This window comes from Electrophorus electricus, chromosome 11, assembly GCF_041902795.1.
Source record: "Electrophorus electricus isolate QZ-2024a chromosome 11, ASM4190279v1, whole genome shotgun sequence".
In the NCBI taxonomy this organism is placed as follows: Eukaryota; Metazoa; Chordata; class Actinopteri; order Gymnotiformes; family Gymnotidae; genus Electrophorus; species Electrophorus electricus.
In genome coordinates this window covers 21970736-21995305 of record NC_137507.1, presented here as the reverse complement: position 1 = coordinate 21995305, position 24570 = coordinate 21970736, and the positions used below count along the sequence as shown (strand labels likewise).

At 38.7% G+C, this 24570-nt stretch overlaps 4 protein-coding genes, 1 long non-coding RNA gene and 2 other non-coding genes across 11 annotated transcripts; 3 read left to right on the top strand and 4 right to left on the bottom strand.

Moving 5' to 3' along the window:
• Positions 1 to 554: 554 nt before the first annotated feature.
• eif3k (eukaryotic translation initiation factor 3, subunit K) lies at positions 555 to 3161 on the bottom strand. The gene is made up of 8 exons (XM_027031088.3): positions 2992 to 3161; positions 2354 to 2452; positions 2147 to 2267; positions 1822 to 1896; positions 1644 to 1710; positions 1442 to 1519; positions 1205 to 1330; positions 555 to 804 (listed from the first exon to the last, which is right to left on the bottom strand). Exons 1-8 carry the CDS (start codon positions 3051 to 3053, stop codon positions 773 to 775), a joined length of 660 nt encoding a protein of 219 aa, XP_026886889.1. The 5' UTR covers positions 3054 to 3161; the 3' UTR covers positions 555 to 772.
• A 1477-nt stretch (positions 3162 to 4638) lies between these two features.
• LOC118241648 (histone H3.3A) lies at positions 4639 to 7997 on the bottom strand. Its single transcript, XM_035527940.2, has 4 exons — positions 7840 to 7997; positions 6975 to 7118; positions 6281 to 6434; positions 4639 to 5844 (listed from the first exon to the last, which is right to left on the bottom strand). The coding sequence occupies exons 2-4, from the start codon at positions 7100 to 7102 to the stop codon at positions 5716 to 5718; spliced, it is 411 nt and encodes a 136-aa protein (XP_035383833.1). The 5' UTR covers positions 7103 to 7118; positions 7840 to 7997; the 3' UTR covers positions 4639 to 5715.
• An 888-nt stretch (positions 7998 to 8885) lies between these two features.
• On the bottom strand, positions 8886 to 12378 carry LOC113590266 (histone H3.3A). The gene is made up of 4 exons (XM_035527941.2): positions 12249 to 12378; positions 11134 to 11277; positions 10382 to 10535; positions 8886 to 10085 (listed from the first exon to the last, which is right to left on the bottom strand). The coding sequence occupies exons 2-4, from the start codon at positions 11259 to 11261 to the stop codon at positions 9957 to 9959; spliced, it is 411 nt and encodes a 136-aa protein (XP_035383834.1). The 5' UTR covers positions 11262 to 11277; positions 12249 to 12378; the 3' UTR covers positions 8886 to 9956.
• Positions 12378 to 15737, top strand: LOC145659675 (uncharacterized). Of its 2 annotated transcripts, none has more exons than XR_014125762.1 (3): positions 12378 to 12605; positions 14353 to 15108; positions 15460 to 15737. It is a non-coding gene; the product is annotated as an uncharacterized LOC145659675 (long non-coding RNA). The 2 variants fall into 2 exon arrangements; XR_014125761.1 differs by lacking the exon at positions 12378 to 12605 and having other exon boundaries at positions 14372 to 14509; positions 14878 to 15108.
• Positions 13211 to 23737, bottom strand: si:ch1073-429i10.1 (delta(14)-sterol reductase TM7SF2). Of its 4 annotated transcripts, none has more exons than XM_027031131.3 (13): positions 23335 to 23737; positions 21011 to 21142; positions 20530 to 20612; positions 20098 to 20200; positions 19677 to 19864; positions 19042 to 19096; positions 18528 to 18725; positions 18216 to 18319; positions 16168 to 16287; positions 15509 to 15677; positions 15051 to 15131; positions 14348 to 14470; positions 13211 to 13438 (listed from the first exon to the last, which is right to left on the bottom strand). In XM_027031131.3, exons 3-13 carry the CDS (start codon positions 20596 to 20598, stop codon positions 13278 to 13280), a joined length of 1371 nt encoding a protein of 456 aa, XP_026886932.2. In that variant the 5' UTR covers positions 20599 to 20612; positions 21011 to 21142; positions 23335 to 23737; the 3' UTR covers positions 13211 to 13277. The 4 variants fall into 4 exon arrangements, with proteins under 4 accessions (XP_026886932.2, XP_026886961.2, XP_026886954.2 ...); XM_027031160.3 differs by having other exon boundaries at positions 20565 to 20612; positions 23335 to 23736; XM_027031153.3 differs by having other exon boundaries at positions 20565 to 20612; positions 21059 to 21142; positions 23335 to 23736.
• On the top strand, positions 21771 to 21842 carry trnap-ugg (transfer RNA proline (anticodon UGG)). The gene has a single exon. It is a non-coding gene; the product is annotated as a tRNA-Pro (tRNA).
• Positions 22163 to 22236, top strand: trnai-aau (transfer RNA isoleucine (anticodon AAU)). Its single transcript has one exon. It is a non-coding gene; the product is annotated as a tRNA-Ile (tRNA).
• Positions 23738 to 24570: the final 833 nt, after the last annotated feature.

Sequence of the window (24570 nt, the reverse complement as noted above, 5' to 3'; positions counted from 1 at the left end):
TACAAAAAAAACAAACAAAAAAAACTTGCCTTTTTTTTCCAATTTTTTTTTTTATTTACCCACCCCCCCCCAAAAAAAACACACCACACAAAAACCCCTCCAAAAATCCCAGAACCTACAGAGCTCTGCAATAGTTCCATGAACAGATGAACTGAACCAGGGGGAAAAAAAAGCATCAGACAAGGCAATGCAATTCAGCACCTGTGTAAAATGTGGTGGGGAGTCACCAGCAAAGTGGAATCGGTTGTCTTTATTGGTGATAGAACTAAATGTGTGACCAGTGTGTATAGGGACACACCGTGTTCCTGTTTTTAAATAAAATCCCACATCACAGTCTTGTGCTTCAGTCTGTGTCAGCAAAGAGGACACTGTCCTGACATGGCAGCCAAGCAGCCTGTCAAATGCAAAAAGGTGAATGTACTGGACTGGAAAAGTTGTCCAATTTATATCCAAAGAAGTATGAAATAAATGTAACTTGCCATGAAAGGACCTTTATAAAGAAAATGTGTTCAACTTCAAACTATGGTACATTAATCAAACATATTGAGCCTCTCTTTATAGATAAATGTTTGTTTTATTGTGAGATTGTGTTTTAGTGGTAGAGGAATATACCAGGAGCTTGTTCCACAAAATGGCTTGTGGTGAATTTAAAAGAATGAATCCTCAGTGCGGGTGAGCAATGAAGAGTTCTGTGTTATGACGGACTGGACACCCAGTCCCAGGTTGGTCAGGGCCTTTATGATCATCTGCACATGGATGTGTGGTTGGTGTTTCACTGTGATGTAGCCATGATGCTGGATACACCTGGGGAGAGAGAAGAGAACGTGAACATGAACAAGTAACAGGCTACATTCGAACAGAATCTGAATATGACAACAACCAGCTGCCATCTTTTAAAAGAAGAGAAACATGATGTGGTGGCAAATTCTCCAAGAATTTGTTTAGCACAAAGTTGTGCAATACAAAATTAAGGAACTTCACAAAAGTACTCAGATTTGCAGTCTAAACTGCTATTTACAAGACAAAAAACAAACAAACAAAAAAAACCCCATACATTTGAAAGACATATTTAGCATGCTTCAAATTATTTTACAAAAATAGAAAGATGAATGTAATATGACCACCAATTTCTTATATCATAAACACATACATTTCAGAGAGAGTGAACAGTGACTAAACAGAAGAGCAGTCCAACTGCACTTACTCTCAAAGTCGATTTTTTCCACAATATTTTTAGGTTTGACACTTTCCTCCTGGTTGTAAATGAAGATCTGTCCTTCCTCATTCTCCACCCAGCCATATTTATTCATCCACACCTTTACCTGTGTGTCTATACAGACAGAAGGAAAACAAGACCAAGAGAGGGAGACAGGGTTAAAAGCCATTGGAGGGGTCAGACTTTCTCTTGTCATGAGAGCTTATGCATGCACATATATATTACCAAGGGGGTCCCCCAACATCTCAGCCAAGAGTCGATGCTCAATGGTCTGGTAGGTGATTCCCACGACATGGCAGATGACTAAGAATGCACAGCACAGCAAAATTAACAGATGTTAGTATTAAATAGATGCCACTGATTGGCTTAAAAGATTCTGTAGGTGACGCATCTTAGGCAAGTCACAAGGGATAAATATTTGACCTACATTTCCGGACAGAGTCCTCAAAGCCTGTGATTCCATCAATAAACTCTCTGTTCTCCTCCAGAGTAGTCTAAAAACACATGTAGACACACATACAAACACACCTGTCAAATATGCTTTAATCTCTTAAATGAAGTGTGAGTCAGAGAGTGAGAATATCTGTCTTGTAGGAGTTTCATACCCAGAAGCTCTGGAAATGGCATGTTTCTAGCAGATTGCCAAGGTACAGGATCTGTCTTATGGGTCGCTCCTCTTGCTATGATACTATAGTCAGGGAAACCAGACCAAAAACAGCTGGAAGAACATCCTAACCGCAGCTAGGAGTGGTCAGATTCGAACTGTGAGTGGGGCTGCTTTCTGAAGCCATATGATGTCTCATTAACAGTTATTACAATAAGAGCAAATCATCACACAACTGAAATTTGCATCAGGGTGGGAATGGAATGGTTACATCCACAATGCATTGATGTAATGTTTAAATATCATCATAGGTCTCAGAAGGATACATGTGGTTGGTCAATCATACATTTGCACAGGGTGAAATCTGTGTGCGGCAGATTTGTTAAGGCCTTCAGAAGAATCTGCGATGTTACACTGGTCTGGAAGTAGGCAGGATTAAACTGGTACCTGTGAAAAGACAGGGTTATCTGGTAGTAGGGGCGAAGGCCAGCGTCAATGAATGTACACAGAACGTTTGGCAAATTCACACTTACAGTTTAAGAACGGCCAAGTTTGCCTCCAAGTCATATGCATTCTCCCTTGCTTGTGTTTCCACATAGCGTTCCAGTGTGGCGAGGTTCTCTGGGTTATACCTACAGACGACCGTTTAGGAAAAACATAGTTCTTTAATAATACTTCAGATGTGCGTATTCCGTAAGACTACTCTATGAAACACTGACTGTTCGGCAGGCTGCAACCAGCATTTAGCTACTCTTGATAACGCAGACGTTAAGTCCCTCTGTAAACAAATATCAGTTCCACGTCTTGCCATGGTATATTTGGCATATTTACTCCAGTTCTACGGTCATGAGATTATCACGAACATCCTCTGAGACTTAGAAAACGTTCACCTAGGTTAGTTGTAGTTAGCTATCTAAGCGCATCTGCAACGTTTCTCCCGGCGCCTCAAGCTATACTAAATATTGGTCACGATTTATTTCGTTTATTCTGTAGCATTATTTTTAAAGGGCTTTCGGCTTCCAACGTAGCTATAAATGTTTAATTCATTTTGGGTAGCTAACTATACCAACTAGATAGCTAGTTAGCGTTAGCAAATGTAACTGAAGATATCCCCGTTGGCGCTTGACAGCTAAAACTGTGTCACTACCTAGTGATCTAAGTTTTTTTTTACCTGTCAATGCCCCGTAAAAGCTTCCCAACATTAGCTCTCATTTGCTCAAACGCTGTGGCCATACTTAGAAACTAAATTTTCACAGGTTTAAGTGAGGATTTTCTGTTCATAAAATAGCTCCACACGTGCCGATGAAAGTAAGCTAACTTTACACTATTTCAACCGGAAATACTACATAAAATGCTTCCGGGAACCAAGTATGATTACGTTTATGTGAACAAAAACGCAGCTAAATCAGTACTGGAGTTTTTATTTTGTTGATAAAATACCCAAATTATTATTTGAATGTATTTAGATAATTATCCGAGTCATCAGCCGAAAACACATTTAATAGATTTCTTGTTGACCGTCTGATCTGTTTATACCGCTACGTAGAGCATTGTAGTAAGTACTGGAGAAAAAAAAAAAGCCATTCAGCGGCTTGATTCAATCACAAACCAACAACTAGATAAATTTCCATCAGAAGTTAGTTGACTCCAAAATTCCTATGAAGTTAACAAATCATTACTGGGGAAAGCTTGGACCCCCTTTTGCTGCAGATTTGTCAGATGCTCATCCATGATGCAAATCTCCCATTCCACCACATACCAAACGTGTTCTATTGGATTGAGGTGTGGTGATTGTGGGGGCCATGTGAATACAGTAAACTCATTGTCATATTTAAGAAACCAGTTTGATGATTTGAGCTTTGTGACATGGTACATCATTAAATCAGAAGATTGCTACACTGTGGTCATAAATAGATTAACATGTTCAGCATCAGTATTCTGGTAGGTTATGGTGTTTAAACAATTCTCAATTGGTACAAAGGGGGCCAAAGTGTACCAAGACAATATCTCCACACCATTACACCACCACAACCAACCTGAACTGTTGATACTAGGCAGGATGGATCCATGTGTTCATGTTCCTTACACCAAATTCTGACCCTAGCATCTGAATGTCATAAGTAGACTCATCAGACCAGTAAATGTTTTTTCAAAAGTATATGATCCAATTTTGGTAAGCCCATATATATTGTAGCCCGTGTTGCTTGTTCTTAGCTGACAAGAGTAGCAGTGTGGTCTTCTGTTGCTGTAGCCCATCTGCTTCAAGGTTCAATGTTATGCTCTTCTGCATACCTTGTTTGTAATGAGTGGTTATTTGAGTTACTGTTGCCTTTATATCAACTTAAAGCAGTCTGGCCCTTCTCATCGGACATTAACAGGTAATGTTCACCCAGATCTGCAACTCACTATTTTCTTTTTCATAGCAGTCTCTGTACATCTTAGATGGCTGCGAAAATCCCAGTAGATACACACTTTCTAAAATACTCAGACTAGCCTGTCTAGCCACAATCGTGCCACGCTCAAAGTCACTGAAATGATCTTTCTTCCCCATTCTGATGTTACTTCATCAGGTTGTCTTGGCCATGTCTACATGCCTAAAAGTACTGAGCTGTTGCAATGTGATTGGATATTAGATATTTGAATTAATGAGAAGGTGAACAGGTGTACCATATAAAGTGGTCATTGAGTATGAATATGTGTGTGTGTGTGTATAAAAATAAATGGGTATGTATTATATTATGGGTCACTAGAGAATCTGTTCATCTGTACTGAATCGATGTGGGGTTATAGATTCAAAAACAGTAAGATGAAACAAATCAAAACTCCAAAAAAGAAGTGTATTACATTAATCTCTTATGAGCTTATGAGATATGTAAAAATGACAGATCATCTTATTCAAACAATTTGTAAATCACACTTTGAAGAAAAAAAAATTAAGCCTGATTAAATTTAAAGATGAAACATTAACCTGAGAAAGTGTCTGAAGAGAGCAGAGAATGCCAAGAGGAAAAATGAAAACTCAAAATGGAAGGAATTAATTCATTTTGCATAAACAGAAAAAAACCCAATTTAACAAATTTCAAGTGTATATAGACAGAAATATAAGATACATCTGAACCTTTTTATATCGCATGCACCTTCATGAAAAGCTCCTATATTCCTATGTATGATCTATTAGAAAGACAATTCTTTACAGACACCTGCCCCCCCCCCCCAAAAAAAGAAAAAGAAAATAAAAATTTAAAGTGTTTCTTTGTGGGTCCTCAACCCTTTTTTCCTGTAAAAAAATATGTTCTAGTACTGTGAAATAAATTTAATTGAAAAACATTAAAAAAAGGAAACATCAAATATTACAATTATCAACTGTCCTAATAAAATATGCCAGAGAAATGATTAGATACAAATAAAGACTGGTGATCAGTGTCTAAACACACACCCCCTCACACATGTGCACAGATGTCTGAGACAATGGTGAAGAATAGAAAATACATTGATTCAGAATGGAAAGTAAAGTGCATTCTGGGAAAAATGAGAGGAGGGGCTCAGGACTGTTATAGCACCCTACTCAGGGAGTCTAAAAAGCCCCCATTAGCAGACAGCAGCCCAAAACGCAAACCTCCTATGACCTCCCAAATGACTATTTAATCCATCCTTGTCACCTCCCTGATGGTATTATCCCTTATAAATCTCTTGTGACCAATGCTAGTCTGTTGTAACTAATGTACGTGTGTGAGAGAGACAGACAGAGCAAGCGAGACATATAAAGACATGCCTATACACAATTGCCTCCCTATAATCAGTGTTATTCTAAAAACTACCAATGAGACAGATAAAAGTCAAAGGGGAGACAGAAAGGAAATCAGACAGACAGGTGTAAAAAGAAGAGAAAAGGAAATTAGGCCCGTTCTCCACGGATCCGGCGTGCCAGCTGGATGTCTTTGGGCATGATGGTGACACGCTTGGCATGAATGGCACACAGGTTAGTGTCTTCAAAAAGACCCACCAGGTATGCCTCACTGGCCTCCTGTGAACAAAAGCAAACAATATAATTAAGAAAATATTTCATTATGGGAATATTTCATGTTATTTATAGCCTCCATTAGCATTTTTGCAACAAATTAAAAAACTCAAAAGACAGAGGTCTTTGGGTAGCGCATTGTCATGTAATAGAATTTAATATCATTTGTAATATATCAGGTCTGAAAGTATTTTTAACCTTTATCCAAAAGTGATTGATGATGCTTGTCCTAAAACATTGCCATAAACTAAACAATATATAAAAACATAGGAGGTTTTAAGATGATAAAGGCATTCTGGTTAACACAATAATACATTAAGAAAAACATTAGTTTATTGTTAAGTCAATTGTATTTGACAGATTCAGTGAGCTGGCTAAAGATCACCCTTCCCCATGTCCTTCTTCAAACACATCTAGAGTGATATTAGCGCTAGCCACAGACCTGCAGGGCTCCAATGGCAGCACTCTGGAAGCGCAAGTCCGTTTTGAAGTCCTGGGCAATCTCCCTGACCAGACGCTGGAAAGGCAGCTTGCGGATCAGTAGCTCAGTAGATTTCTGGTACCGACGAATCTCACGCAGAGCCACAGTACCAGGTCTATAAAATATAGTGACTTGAAAAAAATCTAATGGTAGCCACAAAACATTCCTTATCTCCAAGTTACATCCTTAAATGATAAGCAACAGCAAACAAAGTAGCTAACAAATCAGAACAACAGATATCTGATGTAGATGCTGGATAACATAAGCTAGCTGGCTCACATGGTCCAGTTTACCATCAACAAGTATTAATGGTATAGTGAGATGTAACTAAATAAACTGCTAGATTTTGTTAAAGATAAGCAACTTTGAAAGGACAAAGAAAAATAAACAACAAAACACATGCAAAACACAATAACCTGAGAAATCTAAATGCCCCTCACAATATATTCCTTATGTCTGAACTTATCTCGAAACTCCTTATATAGTATTACAATAGTAGTGCAGTGGCTTAAGCTTTACAATATACCAATAAAGTACATACAGAAAATCTCACCTTTTACACAAAAATCAGTCACACAATTTTAGAATCCACCCATACATCCTTACAATAAAGTAGTTCATCAAACTCAGGCGTCTAGCTCGTGCGCTGCCTCACCTGTAGCGATGGGGCTTCTTGACTCCTCCAGTAGAGGGCGCACTCTTGCGAGCAGCCTTAGTGGCCAGCTGCTTACGGGGAGCTTTTCCACCAGTGGACTTGCGGGCTGTCTGTTTAGTACGGGCCATGGCTACTCGCAATCACCTGAAATGTTACATCCCCCCCCCCCCCAAAAAAAAGTAACATTTAAAAACACCTGCTGTGGAATGAACCTGAAATATTTTTAAGATGAAACAAGAAACAATCACAAAGAATTCGGCGCCAACGGGACATGCCGTCGTTAAAAAACAAAAACAAAGTACTATAAAACAGGGGGCATCTGTATACAAGTCATTCTCCTTTGACAGATAAATATAATCCCTTTTAAACTATTCAAATTCTGACCAACCAGAAATAAGTCAATAAGACGACAGGCCGGATCTGCAAAGCTAGGCTGTTCCAGCTAGTCCCGCCCACCCTGCTGACATGATGGCGGCTGTTTGATACGTACACGGGGCAGAAAACTCAACAAGGGGAGAGTATGACTAACATTTAAACTTTAGCATTTACACGATTCAATTCGAAATTATTCCTTCAGATGGAAGTCGGACTATGAACAGGAGACTCTGGGGATTTTAGAAACGTAATATATGGGAGTATTTAACACTTTACATCGAATTTAGACCGATGTGAATTCCTGCATCAATTCGAAACGATTTTTTTCTCTGCAGAGGCTGGAAAACAGTGCTATTCGGTGTCGTTTAAGGAACGGCTTTGCTATTTTACCTCCATATGTAACGAATGCCTTTACAAATCATTAAAACTTAGCCAATTTCGTAAAACATCGTAATCTTATCAAATATCCATATTTTAGGAATTCACTTACCTCTATAAAGTTAAAATCCAAAAGTGTTTCAGATGAGCCTTATGACTTATTTACCGTCTCTCACCCTCAATGGTAGCGAGTCGTTCAGAAGGGAAATGGCCGCGGTGTCAATCAATTACTCCCACAATGCAACACCATTTACTTTCGCCACAAGATCAGACAGGCTATATCAAACTTTACCATCTAAAATGAATTATTAAAGCCAGTTTCTCGCATGATATTTTTTTGCCCAATAAAACGCAACATTTTGTTAGGTGGCGTTAATGATTAAGCAAGAAATCCGTCGAAACGAGAAAATTTGAAGTCACTCAATTTGACCTTTCTAGTCACAACTCTCCAAGTGATTTCCTACCTTGCGTGGCCTATTTCACCCGTGGGGTGACTATCTTGGGCATTTCGTTTCAGGATGCAACTGTATCAGTTTTTCATAGTTGGCATTTAGGGAAACCATGTTGGTATGAAGATAGCTACTGATTTTAGATATTTTCATTTGATGAATCAGTTAAAAAATATGACCCATCTTAGCTTGCCACATGAATTTCAGTGTGACATTACATATACTGCATGTATAGTTAAAGGATTTTAATGTTAATGCAGTCAATGACTTCATTTTCTTAAAATATATTAATACCCAAATTTGTTGCTATAGTTGTCACCCTATCTTACAAAATGAAAGTCTTCTATACCTTGGTTTATGTTATATCTGCAAGCAGGAACAATTAGGATAATCAAAAGGAGGACTTGCACAAAACAGCCAATAATCTCATTTTCTTCCAGAGAATTAAGCAAATTGTTCATTTTATAATTACATTTCAAAACGTTTTTTGAGTTGTTAGCCAAGAGCTGCTACCAAAAGTAGTTTTTTTTCACATTTGTTTTTGTTGTCCTCTCCACAATTGTATTTTTTGCACATTTTTTTTCTGATTTACATTTCTGGCTTATAAAAATCAAACCAATAAAAATTACTTCCTCAATTTCAGCTGATCTTTAGAAACTACGGGTGCCAATAAATGTGGCTTTAGGCTATAAAAAGTTAAAACCTCAGATCAAGGAAACAAATTCTTTATTTTTCCATTTGATAAATTCTGAGAGCACAAAGATGCTTCATATTTATGTAAAAAAAAAAAAAAAACCTGAGCCGCCACCTACTACTGACAACCGGATTTTTTTTAATTGGCATAAAATATAAAACGGGTGTAAACACTCACTACATATATTTATAGATTAGTCTCATTGTCAGACAAATAGGACAATTAATTGCCAATATGTGGAGCATGAGCACAAACACCCCAGCCCCTCTACACTTCCCAAATTACAAACTGGGCAACATTCTAACTGGATATACCTCAAACATGACTAACGTAAATACAAATATACTACAACCAACAGAACTCAAAAAAAGTAAACATTCACAGAGGACTAGTATGTGCTTCATGAAAATGTTCACTGATCAAGTGGAAGCACCCTGAAGAGGATGGTCCCAATACCAAAGGAGCCCTTAAACTCTTCATCTAGATATCAAAACCTGCTGGTCTATGCAATATGACAATACAGCCAATCAGGGGAGAACATGGTCACTGCTATGTCGTTTTCACCTGCTCCTTTTTCCTGATCCTTGTCTACTGAGGGTCAAAATCAGAAGCAAAATCTTGCCAACATACCACTGCTAAAGCAGGTGCAAGTAAAAAGAGCAAGTTGGTTGTATAAAATATACCTCTAGTTGAATGTGCTAAAAGTACAAAGAGGGGTAATACAGGGATGGATCCCAAGACAGGGCCCTGTTCCTTTTCCTTGGCAAAATAATCCCAATTAAATTTTACTGAGCTCCACTTCCCCTATGGATTCTAACTACTGTGTCCAAGTGCATCAATTTACAACAACTGGGAACTCACCAGTCTACACCCCATCTAACCACTATGCCTGTGTGAGTAAATAAATCTACCCTATTCTGAACACCATACTGCACATGGCCAATTGCTGAGAGTTTCAAAGCAAGCAAGAAAAACACACAAATTTGTCATGATAATCCACACATATACAAAGAGGGTAAGACAGGGTACATGTACAGGAGAAAAATAAATTCAGGAGGAAAAGGGACAGGAGTGGACGATGGGATTTTAGGCGCGTTCTCCGCGGATCCGACGTGCCAGCTGGATGTCTTTAGGCATGATGGTGACACGCTTGGCATGAATAGCACACAGGTTAGTGTCTTCAAAAAGGCCCACGAGGTATGCCTCACTGGCTTCCTGCAACCACAAAAGGACATGTAATGGTCACATGGGGTGGCCAACACTTCTATGGACTAAAAGTCTTATACTTATAACCAACAATTTTTGATAACAGCTGATTTCTGCCTTTTTTTTAGGTTATTTGTTCATAAGATTAGAAAAAAAAAAATAAATCCATCTTATGATAAAACCTTATATTATGATAAAAACCTTTCCAAAATAAGGTTGACCCAGCATCAGTTTACATATATAGCTTTACACATACAGTCATAGAAACAAATTCATTAACTTTTGCAATCAATAAGTACACAGACCTGTAGGGCTCCGATGGCAGCACTCTGGAACCGCAGGTCTGTTTTGAAGTCCTGGGCGATCTCCCTGACCAGACGCTGGAAAGGCAGCTTACGGATCAGCAACTCCGTAGACTTCTGGTACCGGCGAATCTCACGCAGAGCCACAGTACCAGGCCTTCAAAATACAGTAACTTAAAAAATCTAAACCTAAACGGTAGTCACGAATCATTCCTTATGTCCAAGTTACACCCTTAAAGGCTAAACAACAGCAAACACCTTAACTAACATAAATCAGAACAATAGATAATATGATTCATTATGTTGATGTATATGTTGGATAACAAGCTTGTTGGCTCTCATGGTCCAGTTTACTGTCAACAGGTGTTAAATGGTACAGGGAGATATAGCGACAAACAGGATTTTGATAAAGCAAAGATTTTGATAGAACAAAGAAAGATAATCAACAATCAATTCACTTATCAGGCTTTTCCACCAGCATCTGTCATGATTATTCAATGTGTTTGTTGTGCAAGATTATTCTCCAGAATTCCTTTACTAGCATTTTTATTGAATAAATTCCAAAAACTTAAATCTTAAAAGTTGTGTTTAAAACTGCAGTCAGTGAGGTCTAAAGTTTACAATACACAAAAACTATAAAACACAATAATTGTATTCAGTACACTTTTATCATGCACCTACAGGTTCTTAAAGTAACAATCTTACATGAATTCCATCATCACTAAACAGACACATCTATCTTGTGCTTGTCTCACCTGTAGCGATGGGGCTTTTTGACTCCTCCAGTAGAGGGCGCACTCTTGCGAGCAGCCTTAGTGGCCAGCTGCTTACGGGGAGCTTTTCCTCCAGTGGATTTACGAGCTGTCTGTTTAGTACGGGCCATAGTTACTCACAATCACCTGAAAGAGAGACAGCAGGGAATATGCTGGATTACGTTGCCTGAGAAAACCGGTTCTCTGTATTGGAAAAATTACTCTTAGTAAGTGTGTGCACCCTGCCCACGGTGGCAAAAATAATTAACACCAGCCTACAAGGAAATTGTTACATTTGGTTGATTTTAATTTGGATAAAAGCGCTTGCCAAATTAATTAATGTCAAAATGTAGATTTGCTACACTGACTGGGTGGTTCTGATTACTGTACTTCATTACTGAATTACACACACATTAAGCCTTACCCCCATCTTTTACGTATTCAAGGTTACAACATTGGTTGTGAAAGAAAAATACGATTGCCGCCAAGTTTCGTTTGATGTGCTTTGAAGCAGAGAACAATGTCTGCAGTGGCTTTCAGATCCTGATGTCATTGGCTGAGGGGTTTTCGTCATTTAGCACGTGGTGGGCATAAGCATGAATCAAAACGCTTGCTACAATGTTTTAACGAATCACAGTTGCAGGCGGTTGGAAATAAACCCGCCTCTTCGGCCAAACGTTATATACATACTCCCGCCCCTTTTAAGGGTGACATAATGGCTGCTTAGGAGACTACGCGAAGAGAGAAATAGCGTTACCACTGACGTTACATTTTACATTGACGTACGGGTGTCTGTCTAGCATCTACGAACAGAACTTGTTAGTTTATACCCTCAGCAACTCGCTGAGATACTATTCGGCTCAAATAGCGTGATCAACTACGTTACACAAGGTATCATCGAAATTCAAACGGGAAATACCTAACGTTAGCTAGCTAGCTCGCTACTTCTTTCCCTCGTCCAGCGGAATACGATTTTGACTATCACTTTTTAGCTTGCTGTTTTTTACTTATTTGAAATGTGATGTTACGAATTTTAAAAAAAATCATTAGTTTTATACGATCATTTTCTATCTAAAGTTATACTGTTTATTTGCTAACGACAAGTAAACCAAGCTCACCTTGTATATTTTAACCAGAAAATGAAGAGACGTTTAAGCGCCTGAATCTTGTATTTGGTGCTTCGTTGTATAACAATGGTCGTGGAAATGTTTCAAGTTGAAATGGCTGGTCTCCCATGATGCATTTCGGCCATTACTCTAACACGTCGCAACACGTTTATTGTGAGTGGATTAAAAAAAAAAACAAGCCTATCAGTTTATATAGAAATGAACCTTTAGAAGAATCAGCAAGGTATTTTCCTTTTTTTTCGTTAAAGATCTTAACATTTTGGACTAGTGGGGGAGTAGAGGAGGTGTATAGGATGTAAATGTAGGAAAATATTTTCAAGAATATAATTGTGAAAACCTAAGATCCAGGTAAGCTATAAGGAGATTTCTTTGTTCGCATATACAGTAATGCTTCCAAAGAAGTATTTACAAGAATTAAACAGTTGATGAAACACTTAACTAATATTAAATAATTGTGAATAAGTGAAATAGAATCAAAATACAAGGAATCATTTGCTCATCAGTTTATTTGGCAATCTGCTAAATTGATTTACGGATAAATTGATGGCATTCATACGATTTGTGATTATCAGACATATGTGAATACCTGTATGCGGTTATACAGCCGGACTTGCTCATTCATATGCTGGTTATGGTCTCTTTCAGTCATACATTGTTTGTAATTCCTAATTTGCACACTGGGTGGTGTATTGAATCTGGTGTTTATCGCAAAGGTCACCGGAAGCGGATGGAAAGTTGTGCTCGGTGGGAAAATGCACTTTGTATTATCTCTTACTGTTAAACAGTACACGTGGCACTTTATCGCAATCACGCGCTGTCCTGTGCAGTTTCTATTGGCGAGAGTGCAGTCAACAAGGACCACACGAGATATGTAAAGCATAAAGAGCAGCTTGATTTTAGTAAATAATATCTACATAGTCCTGACAGGACTAGACCTAACAACAGAAACCTCATCTTTTTAATTTTCCTTTATTGCTCAAGCTAATGTAATTGTCTTGACATCTGTTGTTTAATTGGATATCAGTAGATGTACGGTAACACTTTATATGGAACTCTCCGGCAATACTCATGCCAGGCTTCTCCATGCTTCTCCTGGCACGAGGCTTCGATTTCATTGGCTCGCTGCCTCAGCAGGTTAATGCACTGTATTACAGGCAGGTATGGCACCAGGCTAGTGAAACCTGTAAAGACCCAAGATCTGAGTTAATCGTCTGCTCACAAACGGGTTAGTTCAGGTTCGGTTTCATAACTTTTGTCTATCATTGCATGATAGAAATTAATCTTTGATGCACTGACAGACAACATTAACTGTACATAAGTTTAGCTACTCAGCAAAAAGATTTTAACATATTTAAAAACATGCAGTGGTATGCTAATAAATATACTTAAACATCTAGACCAATGTCTCTGTCATAATGAATTATGCATGTCCAATACATGCATTTGTTCTTAATTTCTTAATGTACTAACTTATAGTTGCTGTAAAGTCCAATGATTGAATTTAAAAAATGCTATTATTGATAGATAATTAGCAGGCATTGGGATAAAAGCTAGGAGTAGCTGAAAAGCAGTATAATAATATAATAATGACCAGTAAATACTTAAGCATTTTATGACTATAATTTGAGAGAATTTCTCAGAATACTGGTGCTAAAACAGGTCTAGAAAGTATACATTTTAATAAGTTTTAAATTCAATGAAATTAATTAAGCATTTAATAGTGGAGTAACAGCCTCTATTTATGTGTTATATAGCATACTGTCACATCTGGATTCATTTATATAAGCAAGTGCCTTTACTGCTTTTGCTGGACATGCTTTTTAATGGTGTATTTTCTACATTTGAAGGATAAAATGTCACATTTCTTATTGACCACAGTATTTCTCTATAGGCTATATCTGTAATATTGTTCATTGTTGAACTTAACATGTTTCACCTTGCCATTGCCTACATAATATATTTGAACTGAGAATTTAAACTAATTCGTCATTGTGAAACTGGAGTTCAAAGTTTTTTTTTTAATCTATAGCCCATACATTATCTAATATTAAACTTTCTTCCTAAAAAGATTTAGCAATATTTAATCTCACCACAGGGTAGGCACCAGGCAAACATCATCAGTATATCTCCCAAATAGTTTGGGTGCCGAACCCAGCCAAACCATCCAGACACCATCAGGTTTTCTCCAGAGGGACTCTCAATGACCTTCAGATCTGGAAGATCAAAGACTATTATTCATGTGGTATTTGAAGGTCTCTATTATATTTCAATATCATTAATATTATGCTTTTAACACAACTTGATACCACACAAATGTGAAACATCCTGATGAATTTTGAACATTTCAAAAGAAATGATGGCGACGATTACCTCAGTCGTATTACAATCTAAAGAAAAGATATTAAATCATTCATGATGAGCAGCTATAGTTTCCTACTTGCTTTTAATTCCAAATCCTAAATATGTCTACAAACGTTCTATGAAATCAAATAAAAACAGTTAATTACAGATAAATTACACATAGGTAGTTGTCTTCACTGCTGACTATAGTCATTAATGTTAGACATCTTGAGTTTTTGCAACAAAGCTTTAAAAAACAGTACTCTGATCACTTTCTTAGGTACAACTACACTACCACAATTGTGCAGAGCAAGTCAAGTTATCATCAGTCAATCAACATATAGAGGTGATGAAAAGACATTTGCAACTATAGCTATGGAGAAGCTGTACCTTATAAACTGGCAATGAAGTGCATTCTTAAGTGATATGGCTAAACATGGAGGCAACACGTACGAGCATATGCTGGATTGTTCGGGTTCTTGCGGAAACCACTCTTCTGTTCATTGGACAGGTAATAAAAGAGGAATCCAATTCCTGCAAAATATGAATGGACACAGGAGCCTTTAGGCAATGGCTGAAAAATGTGACAGTTCTGAGGAACTGTTACCATAGCACTGACATCTGTGGTGGAAGATATTGTTTTTTAAAGTAGAGCTATAGTGAGAATTGGGTATGTAGGTATTCTAATGGAGTAATAGTGGTTCACGCAGTTGTGTCAATAGATAATCATGGTTTTGCCCATGTTACCAAACAGCTCAAGTCATTAGTATTGTATACCAACTAATGATGTTACAATGTACAAGACATGTTAAAGAGATTTTAGTCTGATGCTGCAACGTTCTGTGTATTTATGTTGTTATAGAGCTTGTTTTTCATATTGCCTTCTGATCAGTGTGACTGATTGGGCTCACCAAAGAGCAGCAATATGGGTATGGCAGACAGGAAGTCAATGTGATTGGGCCGATGAAGGAGGAAGTAAATGGGAAGACTGGAGAAGATTGGTATCCAGATATATTCGCCCAGAATCATCAAGAAACCAACAGACTCCTCAGTGAACTCTTTAGTGGGTAAAACAGAGTCCTGAAAAAACAACAGAAGTATTTGTTTTTAAAGGTGTCTAATAAAAGGACAGTAACCAAATCAGACTAGTCCTGACTCGTAAATTTTATAATTGCAGTTTGTAACTGCACTAACTGAAATGGGTGTTCATGTAAATTAATGACATAGGGGCATGAATATATATGCCTCTCTTAGTGAGCAGTAGCCCTTTTTTTTTACTTCAAGTAACCATCCTTCAGTGTACCAGTGTGAGTAGTAACTATATGTCAGGGTACCAATATGAGTACGCTCACAGACACTTGACTATTCTCGACAATTCTTAGCACTGCTAAAAAAAATCAAACATGGCGGTGCAAATGATGCAACATAATAAGAAAATTAGACATGGTTACCTAACAATTTGTAGGATTAATTCCAGTTGTCCTACTACCAGAGCACAATTAATATTATTTATTTCCCATACTATCTTTACCAGCTGAAGTTACCATTTGCATTTCTGAACAAAACTAACCTCGTCTATGAGGAAATCAAGGATGTAGATTAACTGGAAGGTGACCACCAGGAGGAAAGACAAGGAGAGGGAACCATTGGTCTCTATTGCTGTCAGAACATAGCTCAAATCCATCATTGCCTGCACTCAAAAAGGACAAGAGAAAGTAACAACAATTGTCAAGTAGCAGTAACATTTTTGGATAACTAGTATACAAAATACTTGGTGTTTTTTTAAAATCTATTTCTTTTAATAGAAATTCTGGAGTGGTTGTTTTAAAAGGGTGGTGGTGCTTGAAGTTTTCTTCTGTTAACCATGGTCACTGCCAAGGAAACGTGCCGTTATCATTGCATTGCATCAAAAGGGCTTCACAGGCAAGGATATTGCTGCTTGTAAGATAGCACCTAAACAACCATTTATCGAATCAAGAACTTAAAGGAAAGAGGTTCAATTGCAGTGAAGAAGGCTTCAGGGTGCTCAAGAAAGCCCCAGGACCATCTCCTTAAGAGGATGCAGCTATGGGATGCTGCATCTATAGTGCTGACCAGTAGCAGCACTCTGCTAAACACACTGCTGCCCTTCACCACGCCATAGTGCCACAGACTCACAAGCAGCACCGCAGACACCACAAACGTGCAAACCTGGCAGGCGGCAACAGGGGTGTCTTAATGCAGGGCTCCAGATTAGCCTGCTGAACTAGCTCACACTAGTCCTGAAACAGGAGGTTGTTTTCTATGGAAGCCCATGGGGGGAATCTGTTTTGACCTACTTTATTTAGCAGCACATGTTACAAAAAAGTAAACATTTTTCATTTATGTTTATACAGCCCTACTGATGCTATGATCTCAGTTTTTTTATTTTATTTTATTTATTTATTTTTTTTTTTAATTTTTTTTTTTTAGTGAAGAGAATTGCCTGAATCTCTGAGCTCACCATTCAGGCTGTACTTAAACCATGAGTAATGACAGAAACTAATAACTACCTATGATTCATAACATATGACTACTGCATCTGTCCTCTGTAGTGATATAGAAGTACAGTAAAAGCCATACTATTTCCATAATTTAATTAATTACCATGGCAACAGTAGTATCTGGACATTACCTTCATGAGATCAATCCTTCCATTGTGGGGATTGGGTGACACATTTCAAATAAGAATTCATTTCACTTGTCACATCAAAGCTTAGAGATGTTTTATGCTCGTGCTGAGATTAAAACAACAACAACCCCCCACAAAAATATCAAGGACAGACTGACATTCTGCAGAAAGTATAGGGATTGGACTACAGAGGACTGGGGTAAAGTTATTTTCTGTGATGAAGCCCCCTTCAGACTGTTTGGGACATCTGGACAAATGATTGTCCGGAAAAGAAAAGGTGAGCGCTGCCATGAGTCTGTGTCATGCCAACAGTAAGGCATCCTGAGACCATTCATGTGTGGGGTTGCTTCTCATCCAAGGGAGTGGGTTTACTCAAAATTTTGCCTAAGAACACTGCCATGAATAAGGAATGGTATCAAAACATCCTTCAAGACCAACTACTCCCAATGATCCAGGAGCAATTTGTGAGGAGCAATGCTTTTCCCAGCATGACTTAGCACCATGTCACTAGGCAAAAGTGATAACCAAGTGGTTCAGTGAACAAAACATTGACATTTTGGGTCCATGGCCAGGAAACTTTCCAGATCTCAATCCCATTGAGAACCTGTGTCCAATCCTCAAAGAGGGTGGACAAACAAAAATACAGAAACTGATCAACTCCAAGCACTGATTAGGCAAGAATGGGTTGCCATCAGTCAAGATTTTGCCCAGAAACTGATATCCAGCATGTTTTGCAGAAGTCATAAAAAAGAAGGGTCAACACTGTAAATATTAACTCTTTGCTTGAACTGGATGTGTTTGTCAATAAAACGTTTTTAAAACTTGAAATGCTTAAGACTGTACTTCACTATACTATGTAAACATGTGACAAAAGGATCTAAAAAAACTGAGGCAGTAAACTTTGTGAAAACCAAAATTTGTCAGTCTCAAAACGTTTGGCCATGACTGTATAGTCTACACTCACTCACCCAGCCAATGAAGCCAATTCTGACCATAGCAAATTGCTTCATGTCAATTCTGCCCACACGAGGGTCGATTTCCTTGCCCAATGCAAACTCCTGCAGGAAACTTCCTAAATGGAAGAACACCATTATAATTACACAGAAATATAATTTTGCATTCCATCAGAATGAGTCATGTGAAAACTACATTAATAACCACCAAAAAGCATTATTTGAATTTTTAAATACTTTTTATTGTGACACAAATGTGTCAATGATCTCTTAAGTGAATGGGGAGGTACTGGGCCCTGTGTGTGAGTGTGCATGTGTCCGTGCTACCTGTATTACCACTGTAAGGCTGCTGAGAGTAGTGGGCCGAGCCTGGACGGAGGTACAGCCACAGGCTCAGCAGGGTAGACATGGCAAGTCCGGCACTGACCAGTGGCAGCACTCTGCTAGACACACTGCTGCCTCTCACCATGCCACAGTGCCACAGACCCATGAGCAGCACAGCAGACACCACGAATGCATGCAAACCTGGCAGGTGGCAACAGGGATGTCTTAATGCAGGGCTCCAGATTAGCCTGCTGAACTAGCTCACACTAGTCCTGAAATAGGAGGTTGTTTTCTACGGAAGCCCATGGGAGGAATCTGTTTTGACCTACTTTATTTAGCAGCGCATGTTTACAAAATAGTTAACAAATAAACAACAGATTTCTCTGCTTTATATGGCATAAAAAAGTGTAATTTTATATATAACGTTTTTATTTATGTTTATGTATATACAGCCCCACTAATGCTATGATCTCAGTTTTTTTTTAGTGAAGAGAATTGCCTGAATCTCTGAGCTCACCATTCAGGCTGTACTTCAAGCGTTTGTCATGACACCCCATCTTGCCCTCTGCAACCTACTCAAAGGAAGAACCATGAGTAATGACAGAAACTAATAACTAATCTGGCTATGATTCATAACATATCACTACTGCATCTGTCCTCTGTAGTGGTACAGAAGTAAAATCTTTGCCATGCTTTTGCCATAATTTAAATAATTATCATGGCAACAGTAGAATCTGGACATTACCTTCATGGGATCAACCCTTCCATTGTGGGTGCAGGGTGACACATTTCAAATAAGAATTCATTTAACTTTTCACATCAAATCTTAGAGTTGTTTTATGCTCATGCTGAGATTAAAACAATGACATTCCCCCACTCCACTTAATTCTGCTGTAAAATTGTATCTATTCCAGATGTCATTAAAGAAGATATTAATGGTGAAATCAAGGCTATGTTTACACAGAGTTCCAAATTCACAGATTCCCAGCTGCAGTCCTGATGGCCCCCCTGTGCTGTGTTCATGTCAGGTCTTTACCAGAAGAATCAGGGGTATAATTGAAAGAAAAGCATGAAAGGGTGGAGTAGAAGGTAGACCTGTGACTGGAGTTAGTATGGCAAAAAAATAATAAAAAAGCATTTGCTTTCACTCACCCGTCCTATGGGAAGATAGTACAACACTGCCTGTAATATAGTGAACACCACTACTATAGCAGCAGCTGTCCAGTCCCAGAGGCGGGTTCTTTCCAGATTACTTAGAACCCAGGCTTCAGAGGGGGGGTGACATGCATCCAGGAACAGTATCAGTGAAGAAGTAAAAAATACACACACTAAAAACAAGTCTGACACACACACACATACACACACACGCACACACACACACAAAATCATCAGGCTTTCAGGATAAAAAAAAAAAATTGCATCTTCAACCAAAAATGATTTTTAATCTCCATTTTTCTCACAACACACTTGCTGTTTGTATTTACATTCACTGAAAACAGCAACAATGATCAAACTATTCTTGAAATCTTTCCATTGGAGCCTCCGAACATTAAGCATCATTAATGGTCCTTACTGATGTTGCTTCGTTTAGTGTGCACAGAGCGCAAACTGCTTCCACTAGCATCCTTCTGGGGCTGCTGGTTCTTTTCCCCATGAAAACTGTTGCTCTGATGCATCTACCAAATTGGAGTAAAAAAACACAAATACTGTATCCTTTCTTCCATGAGAATTTACTAAGAAATTGATTTATAGACACATTTCTGCATATATTTTAGTCTTAGACCTATATTAAAATAATTAACAAAATTATCATGCACAGTGAAACAGAATTCAAAGCTGAGCTATTTAACTGAAAAATTGCTCCACGCTTGCCTTCACTTTTATCACATTTAACATTTTATATTCTGGTAATAATAAATTGGGTCTTTTTTTTTTTTCAATTGAAAGGAAGTCATACCTTAAATAAATATAAGCCCACTCTGACTGATCTACAGCAAGTGCTTACCTTCTTGGAGATAAATGTTGTGAACTGTGACTTACTACTGAAATGAGTACTTGGTATTGAATCATTCATCAGGGTCTTAGCAACTTGAAAAAGAGAACATAATGCTATTGCATTGGTGTTGGCAAGTTATGAAAACCATTGCATCAGTTCACTCGCCAACTGACAAGTTGCACTAATCGTTTCCATCAGAAATGCATATATGAGGGAAGAACATTAGGTACTCAAGTGTCTTACATTGTGAATGATCATTTAACCCGACATCACAAGCAGATAACACATATAATCAGACTTCTATTGAAAAAAGGTTTAATTATACAAATCAACCTCATGTATCAAACATTCCGTTCCAAATGTCTAGCAACAAATGGGACCAAACAGGACTATTAGAAAGTAATTAAAGAACTGTGTCTTAGAAGAATGATCAAAAAAGTAAAAAGAATGACTAATAATAGAAAGAACAATGAAAAGAAGGAAGTCATACCTTAAATAAATATAAGCCCACTCTGACTGATCTACAGCAAGTGCTTACCTTCTTGGAGATAAATGTTGTGAACTGTGACCTACTACTGAAATGAGTATTTGGTATTGAATCATTCATCAGGGTCTTAGCGACCTGAGAAAGAGAACATAATGTTATTGCATTCGTGTTGGCAATTTATGAAAACCATTGCATCAGTTCACTCGCCAACTGACGAGTTGCACTAATCATTTCCCATTTTAAATGCATATATGAGGGAAGAACATTAGGTACTCAAGTGTCTTACATTGTGAATGATCATTTAACCCAACATCACAAGCAGATAACACATATAATCAGACTTCTATTGAAAAAAGGTTTAATTATAAAAATCAACCTCATGTATCAAATATTCAGTTCCAAATGTCTAGCAACAAATGGGACCAAACCGGACTATTAGAAAGTAATTAAAGAACTGTGTCTTAGAAGAATGATCAAAAAAGTAAAAAGAATGACTAATAATAGAAATAACAATGAGAAGAAATCATATCCCTAAGATAAGTTGCATTTTATTGAAATGAAGTACAATAAATGGTATTGTAGTTCAATAATGGTATTAGGTAAAAACAAACAAACAAACAAACAAACAAACAAAAAAAAACAGGCCTCATAATAATTCTATTTTGTGATTAGCTTTTGATAAATGCAGTGGTTGTCTCGTGGACAGATTACAGAGTCCAAAACAGTAAAAGACAAAATGCTTATCACGTTAACATAGCATCATGGCTCGTTGGTCTAGGGGTATGATTCTCGCTTTGGGTGCGAGAGGTCCCGGGTTCAAATCCCGGACGAGCCCATGTGGTTTTTTTTTCCCGCTTGAGTTAAATATTTGCATTGTGATAAGACCATGGCTCGATTTCAAGGGGCGAGCGAAGGAATTACAGCTTCTCAATTGTCGATTTTATAATTCTATTCACTAACGCAAAATACGCTTTTGCGTAATGTACCCAATTACTTATTTATGTAGTGACATTTTGTTCTGATATTTAATATCAGTGATATTTATTTCGCTCTCTGATTTAACTTGGCTTCGTTAACGCTAGCCATACTACTGCCCAAATATGTAGCGTTAGATCATTTCTAACATTACACATTTGTATATAAGTCAGCACAGATGGCCGGTTAGCTCAGTTGGTTAGAGCGTGGTGCTAATAACGCCAAGGTCGCGGGTTCGATCCCCGTACGGGCCACTTTATAATTTTCGTAAAATTATCATATTAGATGAAACTTTATTGTCACTCAGCAAAGTACAAATAGTAAGATAACCAAATACAGTTAGCGAATAACCTCAAGTGCAAATAGCACAATGAGAACAATGACTAGAACTCAATTATATATACAGGAAAGAAAAGACAAGGAACAAACCCAGCAATATCACACTTACACAGATATATCATATGTATAGTTCCAGACATTCTCCAAATGTATGTGTTAAATATTGCATTTATAAATGAAAAGAATAATTAAATGATGGCGAAATAAGCAGCAAGTAGAATTCCTGTGTACATGGGTAAGTATATTTCATAGTAGCTTCATTTAGAGCTCTATAATCAATGCAGGGCCACCCTTCTTCTCCACAAAGAAAAATCTGGCTGCCAAGGGAGAGGTTGAGGGACATATAAACCCCTGCTTAAGGGTCTCCTGCACGTAGTCCTCCATAGCCCATTCCTACAGGCGAGAGAGGGGGTACGGTTTAGCATGCCTGGGAAGAGGGGCTCTGAGAAGGAGGTCTATAGTACAGTCCCACCTTCTATGGGTGGGGGGGGGGGGGGGGGTAAGGTGCCTTCCTAAATACTTCCCTGTATCCCTGGTAAGGTAGCAGCACAGTATGGAGGTCAGGCGCACCGGGGCTCTCTACTGAGGTGGAACAGAGTGGGAGGTTTAGCATTAAACAGTTACGGTGACAGTGTGAGCTCCAAGACAGCAGTTCCGACTGAGACCAGGATATGTTCCGCTAACCAGGGGTAACCTAGGATAATATTGTTCCCCGAGAGGGGCATGGGAAAAAAACAAATGGTCTCAAAATGGAACAACCCTAGTACCACCGGCATCGTCTGTAGTGTGATTAAACCCCTACCGATAGGTTGACTGTTTAGAGAATGTATACGTAGAGGTGGGTTCAAAGGCCTGGTGGGTATTTGCAGTCTAGCAACTATTTGGGAATCTATGAAGTTTCTGGCAGCACCTGAATCCATGAGGGCTGTAAATGCCTGAGACTGGCCCTCCCACGACACTAACAAAGGCAAGATAAGCTGGCTATGTTTACAGAAGAGTATAGAAGTTCTTACTGTGGTCATAGTCGTGTCCTCCCCCCTCCAGCATCGCTTGGGACATTGTACACAGAAGTGACCCTCCTCGCCACAATAGAGGCAGAGGCCCAGGGAGACATGTCGGCTTCTCTCGCCTGCAGTGAGGCTCGATCGATCCACTTGCATGGGCATAACCTCCTCTGGGTGTACAATGTCAGGAAATGAGCATGTCGAAGATGTCAGGAAATGAGTATGTCTCTCCCAAAAGCTGACTGTCTGGGCTAGGATGGTGCATACACTGTAAGTTATCTATGGTGATAGCCAGCTGAATGAAATCTGAAAGACTGGTTGACTCTCCCTTACAAGCGAGTTCAACTTGTAGATCCATCCTGAGACCCCTCCGAAATACGGTCCTCAAAGCAGTCTCGCTCCACCGGCTGCCTGCAGCAATGGTGCGGAACTCTCTTGCATAATCCGCCACAGAACGTCTCCCTTGACGGATTTCGATAAGCTGGTTGCCTGGATCCCTTCCTGAAGCAGGATGGTCTTAAATAGGGAGTAAAAGGCCCCCTCTGACTGTATGGAGGGATCTTGACTATCTCACAAGGCTGTTCCCCAGGAAGCTGCCTTGCCAGTAAGCAGGGATAAAACAAAATGGATGCACTGGAGCTCGGATGTAAACTGAGCAGCGTGATACGTAAAATACATGGAACACTGCATCAAAAAGTTTTTACATCTGTCGGGCAAGCCATCATATCTCTTGGGAAAAGCGATGGACGAGGAGAGTTGAGGGTACTGTTCCCACTGTAAGTGAGTAGGCACAAACCTGAGTAATCCAAGGGGCTAAGAACGAGGCGTAGTCTGAGGAGGAAGCAGAGGTCAAAAGCCAGGGGAATCAAAAAGAACAAAGAATGCTCAGTATGCATACAGGGATACAATACTTCATGAGTTGGAGGTGGGAAACTGGGATGTTATATAGGGGACTAGAATGAGAGACAGGTGTAGCTTATCAGTACTCAGGTGAGTACTATTGGCACTATGATAGATGTTTTAATACAGGTGGGTATAGTGTACAGTGCTAAGGAAAGATTGAAGATATTTGTAAATACTGTACCTCGATTAATTCCACAGCACAGTCCCTGAGAACCCATCCTGGTATGCCATTCGGTCCAGCTGCCTTCTGAGTATTTATATTATAGAGTATATATGTTACTGTACCTCTGCAGACTATATGATGAGGTGGCTCATGTCTGTAGCTGTAGCAGTGGTTCTAGC